General features: G+C 35.0%; 2 protein-coding genes and 1 pseudogene across 15 annotated transcripts in view; 2 read left to right on the top strand and 1 right to left on the bottom strand.

The window, feature by feature from the left end:
• The window catches only part of SLC25A12 (solute carrier family 25 member 12), a 190,207-nt gene that overhangs the window by 12,212 nt on the left and 160,007 nt on the right, over positions 1 to 17,988 (top strand). The window lies entirely within an intron of this gene.
• The window catches only part of HAT1 (histone acetyltransferase 1), a 57,742-nt gene continuing 40,972 nt past the window's right edge, over positions 1,219 to 17,988 (bottom strand). For 3 of the 5 annotated variants that reach the window (NM_001309212.1, XM_070240594.1, XM_014732234.3), the window contains exons 9-11: positions 10,430 to 10,581; positions 7,586 to 7,702; positions 1,219 to 1,666 (exon numbers count right to left, since the gene is read on the bottom strand). In NM_001309212.1, the coding sequence (NP_001296141.1) occupies positions 1,499 to 1,666; positions 7,586 to 7,702; positions 10,430 to 10,581 (437 nt within the window). In that variant the 3' untranslated portion in view covers positions 1,219 to 1,498. The remainder of the gene's footprint in view (positions 1,667 to 7,585; positions 7,703 to 10,429; positions 10,582 to 17,988) is intronic. The other 2 variants (XM_023621976.2, XM_070240595.1) reach the window with 1 other exon arrangement.
• On the top strand, positions 11,937 to 16,916 carry LOC102150824 (28 kDa heat- and acid-stable phosphoprotein-like; annotated as a pseudogene).

Below are 17,988 nucleotides of genomic sequence, written 5' to 3'. Positions count from 1 at the left end.
CAGGTCTTTATGCATGAACTGAACAAAAAACATTGCTTTAAAAAAAAGTACATTAATTGGTATCATATTGGCTTCTTCTGGTGTCTACATAAAAACCATATTGAAAGATAATGTTTAGATTGTACTGTTTTTTCCCAGAGCTCATCTTTAGTATCAATTGTGCATTTTCAATAAAAAATTTAAAAATTACTTAATTTAGATGGAAAACAAATTGCTTTCATATTGGTTTCAGAAAGAATTTCAACTGAACTTATTCAGTCTATCTGTAACAAATTATGTACATATATACACTCTCTCAGAAATCAACAAGTTTATATATAAGCTTCTGAGAGGAGACTGTTTGAACTTTTGCAACATCCTCTTTCTACGGGGATGGCTGAGTGCCATCGCTATGCTGCCAGCCACAGCGATTTTGTGTCCAGAGGGTACCAGTTACTTTGCTTTCTTTACGTTTGACAGGTTTTACTAATAGAAAGCTCATCCATGGACAAGATAGTGCTTGTCCAAGTTGAGAGTTTGCCTTAAGCACTGAACAAATCAGATTTTAAAAGTAAAGTTCAACTTAATCCCATTTTTGACACTAAATACCTCACTCACTGGCACACATAAACGTCAAGCTTTTACTTTTAATGATTCTGTATCAAGCAATTCATTTATACTCTACTTCAATAAAAAATAAAGGAAGACTATTAAGCAATTTATCATTACTTTGGTTTTTTTCTTGTTGGACTTCAACATCTTGGTAACAATATAGCAAATCACAAGAGATATACAACTCATTTTACACAAGATACATTTCAATAATGGTTTGTAAGGTGAATTTTTATAAACTGATTTCTATCTTATCTTACATCATTATTTATAAAATGTTAATACTAACTTCTAGATTATCTTCAATTAATATTTGATGCCAAACATTTAGGTTTTAGACTGTATCTAGTTTATATTCTCTCTCCTACCCACCCTACCCCCAACAAGCAGTTAATAGAAGTTTATTTAAAATAAAATAAATCTAAACTATGAACATTTCCTATTTAGAAAAAATCACATAGGAAAAACAAGATTACTAGGAAGACCTTAGAGAAAGGTGTTTTAAAAGGTGCCAGATGTAAAATCTTAGAAGTGTGGGAGGAATGATGATAAAAGTTTAAGATCTAAAATTTTTTAACAAGACTGAAAAAGTTTATCAAAAGTATTTAAGAATCATATCATCACACATTAACATATCACAACTAAGCATTTATTATACTGTTTAAGAAGGGAAGCAATTGCAGTGGTATTTCAGAAGCCATATCTTTTTTTAATGTAATATATGCTCATAGACTCTAAACAGTATTTTAAAATATACAATCTCTCCAAAAGAAAATATTCAACTAAAGATAGATAACTTTTAATGTAAGTAAAATGTTACAAGATTTTAAAATTAAAGTCATCATCAGATTTTTCACAACACAGTGTACAGAAATTTGCAACATTCCTGTACAGAGCAATCTAATCTTTACTCTTGAGCCAGGCGTTCAATAACGCGTCGGTAATCTTCCACAAGTTCCTGAAAGCTTTCTTCCAGCTGTTCATGTTGCATGCTTATTTCTATTTGGTTCATCTGGTTTGTCAGTTCTTCTGGTCTGAGACATTTTCTCATTTTAGCAAGATCTCTCTGCTTTTTCTAAGCAACAAACACAATTATTGGTTAGCCTAAGAAAGCTGATATATTTCTTTAAACTCAGAATTTTAAGTCTCCAGTGTTAAAAATAAGAGTAATAGAAATATGCCCAAATTTGTCCCATACAGCTTTTTTCTTAAGGAAGCATAAACATAATGTTAACCATGAATTACAGCCCTCTAAAAAGAGTTAACCAGAAGGGACCTGGAATTTGTGTGAATTGATGGTAAATACATATGTATGACTAAGAGCCCCCTCTCCAAACATAATAAAGAACTGGCTAGTGCAGACACTCAAATCATTCTTTGATAAATAAAATACACTAACTGAAGAAAGACAACTGAGATTAAGTGCTTTATTCTTCATTTCACTATTCAATCATTAATTACATTAATTTTAATTCCAAGCTGGCTTCTTCCTGCCATTATGCTCTTTTCTAAATTCCCTTACCCGGCAATGTATTTATGAACCACATATTAATTTTAACATAAACTGTTGGAAGAGTTTCAGAAAGATAAACCAGAAACTGTCACATTTTAAAAAACATTAACTAGCATTTATTGAGTCTCTACTATCCAGACATACAGTATCTTATTAAACCCTGGCCATTTTACTGAGAAGGAAACCACCATGCTGAGGAGTTTGCAGTAGGGAGCTAGTAACAACTTTTAAGCAGGACACTGTCAGAACAATACTGTGTTAGTAATGCTGAGGACTGGCCTGGAGGACCCAATCAGCAGCTACTGAGGAATTCCAGTAAGACCTGATGAAAGCCCAGACCAAGTCAGTAGCAGCAGAGATGGAGGGGACAGGTAGTTTTTGGGAAGAAAACATTGGGTGATGTGAAGAAGGAAGAAGGAAGAATGACCCCAAGATTCCTGGATGGGTGGCAACCCTGCACTATGTGAAACACTGCCATATATGAAACTTTCATACTTTTGGATAAAGTGTTCTAGATTATCATATCGATCCTCTTTTATTAGAGCATATAACAAAGAGCTAACTTTACATTGAGATCAGATATCACATATATTAACTCATGTAACCTTAACAACTCAATATCATAGTATTTTAGTTTTCTTCAGTTGATAGATGAAGAAAAAAGAGATACAAGAGTTAAATAACTTGTCATAAAGGTAGCTGAGGAAGCCAGGATTAAAACCTATTTGGTCGGAAGTCTGTATTTAGTCCCTTCATCTAACTGCCTTTCAAAAGACAATTTGAAAAAAAAAACCACCCTAAAAATAGTATCTTAAATCCATCCTAAAATCTAATAAATTGTCCCTTAAAGGAAACCCTAATAATTTTGGAATACTAGGCAAATATATCATGATTACTACTTAAAAGCTCAAAATTAAGCTAAATTTATAATCAGTCTAACATTTTTAAGACATGGTAATAATAATAAAGTTTGGAGATAAGCCTTTACTGAAATAAGCTATCTGACACTACAAAAAAATTAGGTTGATCCTGGGTTTAAATTGGTGGAGCGAAGTAAATGAGGTTGCTCCTACTATAATCAGAAAGAAATAAAATTAACTTCATTAATATAAGCTGCCCCTTTAAAGCAGTGCTTCTCAAACTTGAATGTGCACACAGATTATCTGGTGACCTGGTTAAAATGCAGATTCTGATTTAGCAGGTCTAGGATGGGGCAAGATTATGCAGTTCTAACAATCTCCCAGGTGATGTTAATGTTGGTGATCTACTGACCATATTTTGAACATTCTACAGAACTAATGAAAATTCAGATTTATTGCTTCTAAAGCCTGGAAGGACAGTGTATTCTTTACTCTTCCATCATGTGGATGATAAATGCTTTGTTTTTCCTGTAAAAGTTATTTTTTCTGCCAAGAGGCACAATTGCACTATGTAAGAGCATCTAACTTAAGGAAACCGTTCAGGAACTAAAGGGTAATGCATCAAAAAATTATTGTGGTATGTAATAGGAATATAAGCTATTTTTCTAAATTGCTAACCAGTTACAACATTTATTAAATAATCTAACCCCATTGCTGGAAGATGCTTCCAATCATATTAAATTCTTATATATTATAGAACCATCATATTAAATTCTTAAATATCTTAGACTATCAATTCTGTTCCAAATAACCTATAGAATGAATCCTGTGCCAGTAACATACTGTTTTAAATGATTATGCTGTTTAAACTCTCTCTCTAAGAGAACTTACTTCCCCCAATTTATCTCCCCGATCCTTACCACCTTCAATTTCTTGTCAATTTTTTTTCAGACGGATGTCAGAATTAACCTCTATTGTAATTTTTATTGTCATGGCAGTAAACCTATGAATTAAATTTAACAGCTCTAAGTATATAAGAATAAAAAATATATGTAATAGCTTTATGGAAGAAATATAAAACTAAGTTCTTCATGAGCATGTAAGGTATGGTTCAATTTAAAAAATACTTAATTTGAGGTATTTGTTTTATTAATCTTTAATATTCCTTACACTGTATATATTCTGCTTTGTATATGTATATTACAAATTAATCTTTCAAAGAATGTGTGGGGAAAAAAAAGGAACTTAAAAAAAAGCTGATTTGGGGAACACCTCTATCCAAGCCAAGTGACATACATTGGGAGTACAAATGAAACAAGAAAGGTAGAGCTCCTTAAGATTGGGAGAGACATTCTATAGACTTCAGAATAATTTTCTCCTTCCAAAGATAAACAAAAACTTAATTCCTTCATAGATTATAGCTGTTGATAATTTTTAATTAATGCAAATTAACTAAAGATGGTACTAATATCAATTTATTTATGTTAACATTTGGCTTGAATATGAATTCATTTCCAGAAAATAATCCTTTCTTCTTACCTAGTTTTCACAGTTCCAAAAGGGCTTACAAATATAATCTCAAAAATGTTACCTCCTCTAAGGGCTCCTTAATCTCCATCTGCTGAACTAGGCTCTTTTTGTGAAGTACAGAGATAAGGTTCTTTTGTAAGAATTTTAAAATAATAATAGTGTGGAGGCATATGAATTCCAAAGACTTTTCAAAAGACACCTTTATTGTAAAAGCACACTGTATTGTATTTCTGTTCAGTTCCTACGGAGGCACTGCCATTTTATAGAAGCGAAACCCTCTACCCAGATGTTAGTAAGTTGTCTACAGTCACACAATTTGTAAAAGGTAGAACCAGATCTCAAAACTGAGTTTCCTGATTCCAAATCCAATGATCTTATAACAATGTTTCTAAATTTTATATTTGTAAGCCAATTATGAATTAAAATATGCCCATGAAACAAGATAAAAACTGTAATGCTAAAACCAAGGAGCTGCACCAACTTTTCCTTTTTTAGCCAAATTGTTCAAATTTATCTTTTCTTGAACACCTGAAAATTACTTCTGTACTAGAGATGGAGTTTCTTTTTGTGCTTTTAAAAAATGATTCTAGTTAATACAGGTTATTTTTATCCCTTCTTGGCAGTGATACAAATAAATTATCAGTGTTTAAAGAACTTTTAAAGTAAGATACAAGTACTTCTAATATCTACTCAATTTCTTAGTGGGAGAGTGGGTTTAAGCTCACATGATCCCTCAAATAAAAGGCAGCACAAAATTGGTGGACTTTGCTACCAATAAATAAATTATTTCATACCTCAGTAATAACTCAGTGACAACCAAAATTATAATTTCTTTTCATAAAATGTGTTAAAGTAAAAATGTAAATTTTACACTTCAAACTTTCCCAATTGGGCATACATTTTAAAGACCCAAAAAAATTCTAAACCACGTTCAATATTAAGCAATTCTACTTTATTCTTCAATATAATTTTGCATTTGAGAATGCTTTGATAACACAACAAAGTACACAAGTATCAGCTTGGAACAACAAATTGGAGAAGATCCTCTGCATACATTCAACAAGGAAATCTTTTCACTCTTCCCATGCCTAGAGGACAGTTAACTCATTTCTAGGCTTTCCCAAAGTTTGTGGTAGGTTTCCTATCCCAAATACTGTGGCTATCAACCTAAAGAGGGGGAGGGAGACCTTAGAGCTTTCTTGGTTTTCTAGCTGGTATAGAATACTGGATAATGAAGCTTATTAAAATAAGCATTACTGTAAATAGAGTTTGAATAAGTATCTGAAGAATCTGTAACTTGTGTATGAGGTTTGGTGCAAGGGTGGTGATACCCGTTAAGCACCTAAAAGATCACCTTTTTGGTTGTCTTTCAGAGAAAGGAACTTGCTGGACAGGTGAGGATAGTTAATAATAATATAAAAATTATCATCATTCTTTAAGAGTAGAAAATACTTGTTTTTATGAACTACAGAAATTCCCATTATTTGGCATAACTTTATGACTCCTATTTATACTTAAAACTCATCATTTTCACTTGCTACATCTGCCTATATAAAATGTCACATAAGAATGAGATGCATAATTCAATAAATTATTTTACTTTACTGAAACAGTTTTAATACTCTTCAATGTTGCCATAACATCTAATTATACTGTTCTATATGCCCAAATTTCATCATAAAAAAATTTTCTAGGTAAAAAATTAATAGTACTTAAAGATCAAAATCTTTGTGTACCATTTCTACCAATTTTCTGATGTTTCTGAATTGATAAACATCAAAGAATAAAATGCTACTTCAGACAATTTTGGGGACGAGAGACCATTATAATTTATTACAGTATTACATCTGTTATATGCAGATGGTAGTCTATAAGACAGAAAATCAATCCATTAAATTGCTTAATGAAATGACACTATGAACTATATATATATATATATATATATATATATATATATATATATACACTATATATATATGAATTCAAGATACAATTATTTATAGTCATAGGCAAATAATAATTTTTATATTCAAAATGTGATATGTTTGAACAGAATTACAATGACAAATTAGGAAATACAGTTGCACTGGAAAGTAATAAGATGCCATAAAGGAAAAAAGTTGAGATTCAACAAGGAGTAGTGTGAGCTAATATACCATTAACATTCAAAAGACTAGCTCTATAAAGCAGAATCTAAGACAAATAAAACTTGAATTAATGTAGGGAAATCAGAACTATGTGTACTTGGTATATTAATTACTCATTTAATTTACTTTCTCCTTGAGTTTTAAGATAGATTTGGATTTGTCATTTATGTTCCCAGCTATTGTGCTGTATAAGCCTACCAGTATAGAGGACATAAATGCAGCAACCACATGTCAGGTGCTCAATAATTATTTGTTCAGTAAATTAACAAATATTCTCCCCAATCAGCTTACTGCCCCGCTGCAACTATCATAGCAAATGCTCATTCACAAAAGTTGGCATGGACAGTATCTGCCTTAATTATTAAGGCCAAATGAATATGTCCAAACCTGATCTAGGAGGGGAAATTTTTGAGTTAGAGGAAAATATGGGAGATGAAAAAAGGGGAGGAATGGGACACAAAGAAAGAATGTTAAAAAAGTAAGAGAGAAATTAATACTAAGTTGCAATTTCAGCTATGGTAAAGTACAGAGGTTACAAATGGGCAACCAAGGCCATATTCATGAAGAAGGGAGCAAAGGCAAATAGGACATATATGACAAATGGGAAGACAAGAGACTTGGAAAAAACTAATAAGATAATTTGTTAGGGAAGAGTCTCAGCGTTCAGATTTTTAAAAGATGCATACAAATGAAAGAAAAAACATAACCATGGGTAAACTATCCTTGGGATTAGTTTTTAAGTGAATAAAAACAGATTTATAGCTTACATTGGAAAATTATGACAGTGCGAATTCTTATAACTAACTGGAAGAATATTTTCATTTTTGTAAAAGTTAATTTAGCAAAATGATTTGGACTCTCCCATACACTGGCATTTGCTAGACTTTCTTCTCCATTTTAAACAGTGACAAGAATATAATGCTTAAGACTCTTGAAAGTCCTACCTTATATGGGCTAATTAGTCTTCTTTTAATATCCAGTCTATAGCTTCTGTATTGTTCAGCATCACTCATGTCAGTTACCAGTAGTCTAAGAATTTCATAAACCCGTCTAGCATGTTGCTAATAAACAAAAGAAAAATACAAACATTTTCAAATTACAAAATAGTGACACTTTCCCAAAAGAACACAGGATATAAAGACTATGTGCCATGGGCCAGAAACTGTGCTAGGAACCAGACAAAAAGGAATAAAAGATATTCTCTGCCTTCAAGGATCTAGTGTTCTAGTGGGTAACACAAATAATTGAGGTCTGGTTAATTTAATGATATAAATATGCATAGGGTCTCATGGTAGCATAGCCTAGGAATGAGAGACATGTTGGAAGAGAATTCCTGGGGGAATAAAACCCGAGCTGAATCTTAAAAGGAAGGGAGCGTGCCATTCTGCAAGAGGGGAGGGCCCTGTGTACGCACATGCAGAACAGAAGCAGCTTGACACTGCTGGACCACAAAATGCAAAATAAACCCTAGAGGTAGAGTGAGGATGGAGCAAGAGCACAGGGTCTTACACAGTGGGTTAAAGAGCTGGGCTTTTGGGGCCGGCCCCACGGCCAGGTGGTTAAAGTTCCGTGTGGCTCTGCTTTGGTGGCCCAGATTCGCCAGTTTGGATCCTGGGTGCGACTACTGCACTCATCAGCCATGCTGTGGAGGCATCCCACATACAAGGTAGAGGAAGACTGGTGCAGATGCTAGCTCAGGGCTAATCTTCCTCCCAAAAAAAAAAGGAAAAGAAAAGAAAGAAAGAGCTGGGCTTTTATCTAGTAGGTGACAGATTCTAAATGAAGGAGTGAGTAAAGCACACAAATTTGAGTTTTAAGTAAAGGATTCTCTCAGCTACACAGAAATGGTAGCTAAAAAAAGGGCAGGGAGATCAATTAAGAAGCTGAGCAATTAAATCAGACAAAAAATGATGAGGGCATGAACTGAGACAGCCTAAGTAAGAATACCAAAGGAACAAAGATTCTAGAAATATAGAAAAGGAAAGGTTGGCTGTGGAGGAGGGTGTGGAATGACAGTGAGTTTTCATGGCCTAGGAGAGATTTAGGAGGCAGAGAACATATAAATCTGAAGAAAATTCTAGTCTAAGGGTGAGGATTTAAGCAATATCAGCATACAGGCAAGAATTAAAACCATAAAATTGGTTAGGATCACCCAGGGAAAGCATACACAGTGAAAAGAGAGAGGTCAGAATCCTGCAGCACAGTGACAGTTAAAGGGCAGAGCAGACAGAGGACAGGAAAAAAAGCCAAAGAAATATTAGGAGAATTAGGAAGTTGGGTATCACTGAAGCCAAAGGACTAGCCCACAGTTTTTCTGTTTGTGTTGTTTCACTTGTATATTTACTGGTGGTGTGGGAGAGCTCAGTCTAGGTAGCTTGGGAAGATGATATTTGAAGTTTCTGGAAGGGACTCTTGAACTGAGCTAGAAAAATTGAGTACTATCTGGCCAGGCAAAGATGGAGGAACAGAAGGGGGTATCAAGGGCAAAGGAAATAGTACATGTAAAGGGTATAAAAGAAAGAAAAACGTAGCATAGTTGGGAAATGGCAAGAGGTTCAGTACAGCCAGAGCATGTAGGAAAGTGGCAGGAAGCTGAGGCTAGCAAGATAGGGAGGGTCCAGATTATGATGAGCTCTGTGTGCCATACTAAGGAGTTTTAATTCCTTTAAGAAACAAAAAGCATGATTTAAAGAAATAATGTATTCATATTCCCTTTCTTTTAAAAGCTGAGCTATTAAATAAAGTCTCAATAATAAATAAAGGTTTAATGCAGTCTGGAGAATCAATTATTTCTAAAATGTATTTTAATCTTAAAGCCAGGAAGCCATTAAAGTGTTCTAATGCAGGAGAAGATGGAAAGTTCCAGTTCAAATTAAGTCATTTGTTGAAGGTCAGTGATCAGGAATTTTGGGTATACAGTTTCAGAGCTCAGGAGGAAAATCTGGATTGGAGACTCAGATGAGATCTCCCAGGTAGAATAAGTAGAATGAGAAGAAATGAGGACTGAATAAAGAACTTTGGGGAAGAATTATATTTAGGGAGCATACATAAGGGTGGAAGCCAGTGAAAATCTCTCAAAAAGATGATCACGGTGGTGAACGGAAAACCAGGAACTGCAGTGCCTTAGAAGCCAAGGGAGGGAAGGTCAATAGTATCAAATGCTAATCCTTATTACTGGAATACCCTTCATCCGACATACTTTCACAATCCAAATTCTACCCATTCTTTGAGGCTTAGATCAAATGCATCTCTCCCATGAAATTCTCTGATTTCCTGGCTTACATAAATATAATAAACTCCCTTCTCTGAACTCCCATACTATTTTTCTGTACCTATCTTAAGATATTTACTACTTTAAAATTCAAACAAATATATAGAAGTACATAAAGGGAAAGTTAAATGTTTTACTCCAAGCCCTCTCTCCACCAATACTGACCCCAGGGGTATTAACTTTCTTTACCAGTTTAGATAAACATTTTCTTAAGAAGCAAAAATAAGATCCTACCATCCATCTTTTTCTGCTTGTTACACTTAATATAGCCATAAAATCAATTATTCCCATTCTATTACTGAGGAAATTGAGGCACAAGGAGGTAAACTAAGTCATAAGTCACAGAGCAAGTGGTGGAGCCAGATTTGAACCCAGGCAATCTGGCTTCAGAGCCTGTAATCCTAACCACTGCCTCTTCTTACACATGTATTCTCAAAGTATTTGCAATGTTTAAGTTATGTACTTAAAAAGAAAAAACTTCAAAATTCAAATGTTTTCCTTCTATAGAATAAAATACCTTATTTATTTTGAACTTCTGTTGTGCCTCTGTTGCCATATCTTCATTGAATCCTTGCATTAACTTTTCCCGGGAAAAACAGGGCAAATCTTGACAAAGCTTCACAAGCACAAAGTCTCTTAATTTCACATAGCTTTTGGATGGATCTTCCGCTAAAGAAATAAAGCAGAATAACATTTCCCTTACCCAACATAATTTGCAATCTTAATAGACGTGCTGGGCTAGAAAGGCAAATATTCTTAAAAGAATTCTATATACACAAAAGTTACAATGTGAAAGGATTATTCCTTACAAATCAAAAAATATCACTATTATTTTTGCCAAATAAAATTATGGGTGCAATCCTTTAGCAAAGACATATATTCTACGTATTATTTGTGAAATTAGGGCTACTTCTTTCAAATGTAAACTTTTTGGACTGGTGTGTTATTATATGCATCTTAGTTTTATTTTCAATTAAAGTAGCGGTATAAACAAGAGATTTGAGTTTGGATAATCAATTCCAAAAGCAAGTATTTTCTGATAGCTAACAGTTCCAAAGCTCCCTTTATAACTCTTTTACTTTAATCCAATAACCTCTATAGTTTGCTATACTTCCCTCACCCAATTAAAAAACAAATCTTCCTTTTGCAAAAGCAAATCTTTTCTTGTGTATGTGAGCAAGATTGGCCCTGAGCTGACATCTGTGCCAATCTTCCTCTATTTCATGTGGGATGCCAGCACAGCATGGCTTGACGAGTGGTGCAAGGTCCACGCCCAAGATCCAAACCTGCAGACCCTGGGCCACCAAAGCCGAGCATGTAAACTTAACCACTATGCCACTAGGCCAGCCCTCAAATCTTTTTTATTCAGAGAATAAAATGAGAATATGATTTTGATCTTTCTTCATTGCATCTGAATAGCATAGATCTTCCTCTATGTTTGTCTATGTAATCTACATTAGAGTTAAGTAGTGGACAAGGAAAACATCAAAACATGATGGGTAGAAAGAATACTACACAGAGAACATGAGTTTGAGTCCCAATTCTGTCATCCATAGACGTAGGACCTTGGGCAAGTTACCTCACTTCTCTGAGCCCTAGTTTTCTGATCAGCAGAGGGCTTGTAACAAAGAATGTTAAAGCCTGAGCTAGTTCATGGATCATAAGACTTAATATTGTCACAATATCAATACTCTACAAATTATTCCATGCAATCCCTATCAAAATCTCAGGCAGCATTTTTTGTTGCAGAAACTAACAAGCACATCCAAAATCATATGGATATGCAAGGAATCCAGAAGAGCCAAAACAATCTTGAAAAATAAAGTTAGAGGACTCATGTTTCCTGATTTCAAAACTTACTACAAGCTACAGTAATCAAGACAGTGTGGTACTGGCGTAAGGATAGACATGTACATCAGTGGAACTGAACTGAGAGTTAAAAATAAACCCATCCATTTATGGTCAATTAATTTCTGAGAACGGTGCCAAGACAATTCAGTGAAGGAAAGAACAGTCCTTAACAAATGGTCCTTGGCCAAGTGGATCTCCACAAGCAAAAGAATAAAGTTGGACCCCCTTTCCTCACGTCATACACAAAAATTAACTCAAAATGGATCATAGAACTAAACAGTAAGAGGTAAAACTATAAAACTTTTAGAAGAAACACAGGAGTAAATCTTCATGACCAATGATTTCTTTTGTTTTGTTTTTGCTGAGGAAGATTTGCCCTGAGCTAACATCCGTTGCCAATACTCTTTTTTTTTTGGCTTGAGGAAGATTAGCCTTGACCTAACATCTGTACCAATCCTCCTCTATCTTTTTTGTACTAGGACGCCTCCACAGTGTGGTTGGTGAGTGGAGTAGGTCCATGCCTGGGATCCAAACCCGTGAACCTGGGCTGTTGAAGTGGAGTGTGCAGAACCCTAACCACTCAGACACAAGGCCAGGCCCTTCATGACCAATACTTTCTTAGATAATAGACCCAAAAGCACAAGCAATAAAAGAGAAAATAGATAAACTTGGCTGTATCAAAATTTACTTTTTGTTGTACTTCAAAGTTTACCACTAAGAAAATGAAAACACAACCCACAGAATGGAAGAAAATATTTGTAAGTCATATATATGATAAAGGACTTGTATCCAGACTTTGTACAAAAAACTTTTACAATTCAATAAGAAAAAGACTAATAACCCAATTAAAAAAATGGGCAAAGGATCTAAATAGACATTTCTCAAGAAGATATACAAATGGACAACAAGCACATGAAAAGATACTCAACATCACTAGCCACAGGAAAATACACAAATCAAAACCACAATGAAATACCATTTCACGTCCCCTGGGATGACTAGAATCAAAAAGACAATAACAAGTATTGATAAGAGTATGGAGAAACTGAAACCCTCATGCACTGCTGGTGGAAATGTAAAATGATACAGCCACTTTGGAAAACAGTCTGGTGGTTTTTCAAAAGGGGAGACATAGTTACCAGATTTTCTACATTTCTACTCCTAGGTATGTGTCCAAGAGATATGAAAACATGGGTCCACACAAAAGCACACAAATATTCACAGTAGCATTATTCATAAGAACCAAAAAGTGCAAAAACCCAAATGTCCATCAATTGATGAGTGGATAAATAAAATGTGGTATTATTCATACAATGGAATATTATTTGGCAATAAAAAGAAATGAAGTACTAATGTATGCTACAATAGGATGAATTAATTGTATTAATGTTCTGAATAGGCAAATATCTAAGAGACAAAAAGTAGATTAGTGGTTGCCTAGGGTTGGGGGTGGGGAGGGAGGGAGGAGAGGAAAGGAGTGACTGCTAGTGAGTACTGGGTTTCTTTTTGGGAGAATGAAATATTCCAAAATTAGATTATGGTGATGGCTATACTGTAAATATCATAAAAAATTAATTGTATACTTTAAGTGAATTATATGATATATTAACTATATCTCAATAAAAATGTTTATAAAAAAGGTCTGAGCTATGGGTAATTTTTTATGATTGTGAATTATTAAATCAATCATTCATTCATTCAATCCATATGTACTGAATACCTTCTTTAAGGTTTTACGTACCACTTCACCATAGACTTTATATGCATATAATAAATAAATATATGACTATGGCTTTAAAGTGGTAACAAGTGAAATTCTGTCACTGCGTCAGTTTGGTATGAAATTATGATCTATTAGAAATGTACAGATGATGAAATAAACAGTAAACCAAATAAGTGAAATACAGACCTACAGAGAAAATAATCAAGTAAACCTAAGATTGTAATGTAATAAGTTACCCTATCCCATTCTTCAGTCTTTGCCCCATTAATCCAGGTGCACCATCTTATACAAGCCACCCAGAAACCTGAAGGACATTCTGTTTCCTTCTCCTAAGTGCTGCCACCAGTATTTTTTTCAACTACTACAATAACTTGCTTCTCCTTACCTGTACTCACCAGCTTCATAAACTGTAAACTGGACTCTGCTGCATCCCAAATTAAAACCGTTCAAGTGTACTAACATAACTGTAATGGGAATCTCAGAAAGAGAGGAGAAAAAGAGGCAGAAAGAATATGTGAAGAAATAATGGCCAAAAACTTTCTAAATTTGATGAAAAACATTAATCTACACATCCAGGAAGCTCAACAAACTTTAATTAGGAAAAATACAAAGAGATCCACACCTAAACACATCAAAAGCAAACTGTCAAAAGCCAGAGATAAACAGAAAATCTTCAAAGCAGCAAGAGGAAACAACTCATCAGAAACCAGAGGCCAGAAGTCAGTGGGGTGATATATTCAAGGTACTGAAAGAAAAATAGCTGTCAATCAAGGATTCTATATCCAGCAAAATTACCCTTCAAAATGAAGGTGAAATAATGACAGTCCCAGAAAAGTAAAGACTGAAGAAATGTATTGCTAGCAGACTTGCCTTACGAGAAATACAAAAGAAGTTCTTGAGGCTGAATGAACATGGGACCTCAAATCTACATAAAGAAATTAAGAAGAATGATAATTATGTACATAAACATAAAGGCTGGTATAAATATTTTTTTCTCTCAACTGATTTAAAAGGCAATTGCATGAAAAAATTATAAAACCAATGTTTGGTTCACAATATAAAAAAAGATGTAATATATACGACAATAGTAGCACAAAGGAGGGACGAGAGATAATGAAGCAACTTATTTATTTTACTGGAATTGAATATTAATCTGAAGTAGACTGTTATAAATTAAGATACATATTGTAATCCCCACAGCAACCACTAAGAAAATAACTAAAAAAAAAGTTCAAAAGAAATCCAAAGGAATTAAAATAGTTCACTAAAAAATATCTATTTAACACAAATGAAATGAGGAAAGGAGAAACAGAAGAACAACAAAAGCGACATATAGAAAACAAGTAGTACAATGGCAGGCATAATGCCAACCAGAGCAGTAATTACATTAAATGTGAATACATTAGACATTTCAATCAAAAGGCAGGGATTGTCAGACTAGATTAAAAAAGATCCAACTATATGCTTTCTACAAGGGAAACATTTTAGATTCAAAGACAGGCTGAAAGCCAAAGGATGAAAAAAGATACACCATGCAAACAATATGAGGTCTGGAGTGGCTATGTTAATATCAGGCAAAATAGGGTTTAAGACATTACCACAATAAAAAACAAATTGGGAGGAAATGAAGTTTAAGACAAAAAATTTACAAGAGAAAAAAGTCTCACTTTATAATGACAAGTTAATTCATGAGGAAGACATTACAATTATAAACATATGTACACAACTAACAGAGCCCCAAAATACATGAAATAAAAACTGACAGAACTAAAAGGAGAAATGGACAATTCAACAAAAACAGTTGGAAATTTCAATACTACACTCTCAATAATGAATGGATGGAACAACTAGACCAAAAATCAGCAAATATACAGAAGACTTGAACAGCTCTATCAATCAACTTGACCTAACTGATATTTATATAACATTCCACCCAACAGCAGCAGAATACACATTCTTTACAAGCACACATGAAACATTCTCCAGGACAGACCACATGCTGGGCAAAGGATCAGTAAACTATGCCCCATGGAGCAAATCTCACCTATAGCTGTTTTTGTATGGTTTGTAAACAAAGAATGGTTTCTAAATGGTTGTCAAAACAAAACAGTAAGAATATGCAACAGAGAATGTACGTGACTTACAAAGCATAAAATATTTACTACCTAGCCCTTTAAAGAAAAAGTTTGTGGACCCCTAGGGTAGGTCATAAAACAAAACTCAATAAATGAAAAAGAACTGAAGTCATACAAAACATGTTCTCTGGCAACAAGTGAATTAAATTAGGTATCAACAACAAAAGTAAATTTGGGAATCCACAATATTTGGAAATTAAACAACATGTTTCTAAATAACCCATGGATCAAAATGAAATTACAAGAGAAAATAGAAGATATTTAGAACTGAATGAAATGGAAGCACAATTTATGAAAATCTGTGTGATCAGTTAGAGCAGCGCTTAAATTTATATATACATATGTAAATAATTTATATATTTAAATGTCTATGTTAGAAAAGAAGGAAGACATCAAATCAATAACCTAAGTTTCAATCTTAATTAGAAAAAGAGCAAATTAAACCCAAAGCAATAAGCAGCAAGAAAATAATAAAAATTAAAGTGGAAATCAATGAAGTAGAAAACAGAAAGTTTCATGAAAATACAAGGGATCCTATATAACCAAAACAATTTTGAAAAAGAACACGGTTGAAGGACTTTCACTTTCTGATTTCAAAACTCAATATAAAGGTCAAGGAGCTGCTGCCACTGGAGCCATGATGCCTAAAGAGGGAGAGAGGGAGGCCACAGAGGCTGGTCGAGGCAGTACATGAGCTCCAAGGAAACTGATGCACAGTTCCAGGCTGGAAAGCAGAAGGCCAGGGAAGAGGAGTGAAGAAAGAGGGTGGAAATGGGGCTGCAGGTGACTCCAAAATGCAGAAGGAATCACTAGCCTCAGAAGAATGTGAGGATCAAGATGACCACCTGCAAAGGTATAGAAGAGCTCATCAACATCGAGAACCCCAAATGGGTGGCAGAGACAATCAGAAAGGTCATACAACTGGATCTAGACAGGCCAAGGAGCTTTGAAGGAAAAAACAAGACGACACTGAGAAGAGAAAGCAAGAACATTTCATGAAAATCCATTTAGCTGGGAAGACAGAGCAGGCCAAGGCTATCTCGCCCGGGTGACAGTCATTCGGAAGTAGCAGCAAGAGGGGCAGGAGGCTGCCAGGAAGAAAAAAGAAGAGAGGAAAGCAAAAGGTGATGCAACTTTGTCAGGAAATCTAATGCAGTTGCTCACCCTGAATAGGTAAGAATGGCCTGCAGGAAGAAATACCAGGCAACTGGGCCCTGCTGCCAGGTCCTCTGCCATGTCTTGCCCACCCTATGCCCTGGCGACACTGCAGCAGCTCCTCACAGCTAGAAGCCTCCCCCTGTGGCCTGGGGCCTCCTCCTCCTCCTCACCTTGACACATAAATCACTGGAGGTAGGGGTGGGGGTGGGGGCGTGGAACTAAGGCAAGGGAACAACTGCTATCTTTGAGACAAAAAGATTCTCACTGCATTTCCTATGTAATCATTTGAATGTTTTTAGGATTCAGAACACATGCTGGGGTGGAGTTGTCTGAGAGGTAGGGTAAGAAGAGTTTCCATTTGTCAGGGAGATTGTACCTTAGGGGGTGGCTGTGCCAGGGTCAGCTGCTGATGAGTTTGTGACAACCATCTCCAGCCTGTGTTGCTTGGATGCTCTCAGAGAGAAGCTGTCCTCTGGGTGCCTGTGCCTCCGGGTCCTTGAGGGTCATGGCTTGTCCTGCACCAATCCCCTCTGACTGAGGCCACCCTTCTCTGACCTTCCCTGCTCCATTCCCACCCACCTGGCCAGGGCCAGTACCCATTTTTAATCCTACTCATCAATCATTTCAGGAAACTTCTGTTTACTCTGCAGCACCCAGGCAAAACATGCTCCACAAATTCAACTTATCTATTTGGCAGATTAAACTTCACATTATCATTTTAAAAAAAAGCAACAACTTAATATAAAGCTGTGGTAAACTAACCAAGACAGTACAGTACTGGCATAAGAATAGACATACAGATCATTAAAGAGTTCAGAAAAAATCTTTATATTTATGGTCAACTGATTTTTCAAAAAAGATATCAAGGCAATTCAATAGGGAAAAGGACAGTCTTTACAAATGGTGCTGGGACAACTGGATAGCCACATGTAAAAAGATGAATTTAGAAACCTACCTCACATCAGACACGAAAATTAACTCAAAATGGATCAGAGACTTCAATGCAAGAGACTGAGGATGGAGACTGACTGCAAATGGACATAAGGGATCTTTTCACAGTGATAGAAATAGTCTAAAACAAGACTGTAGTGATGGCTACAAAGCAACGCAGATGTACTAAAACTCACTGAACTGTACACTTAAAATGGGTAAATTGCATGGTATGGAAATCATACCTCAATAAAGTTGCTTTAATTAAACCTCTACTAA

Source organism: Equus caballus, chromosome 18, assembly GCF_041296265.1.
Source record: "Equus caballus isolate H_3958 breed thoroughbred chromosome 18, TB-T2T, whole genome shotgun sequence".
In the NCBI taxonomy this organism is placed as follows: domain Eukaryota; kingdom Metazoa; phylum Chordata; class Mammalia; order Perissodactyla; family Equidae; genus Equus; species Equus caballus.
Note: the sequence above shows the minus strand (reverse complement) of the source record. Positions and strands in the feature narration are given on the sequence as shown.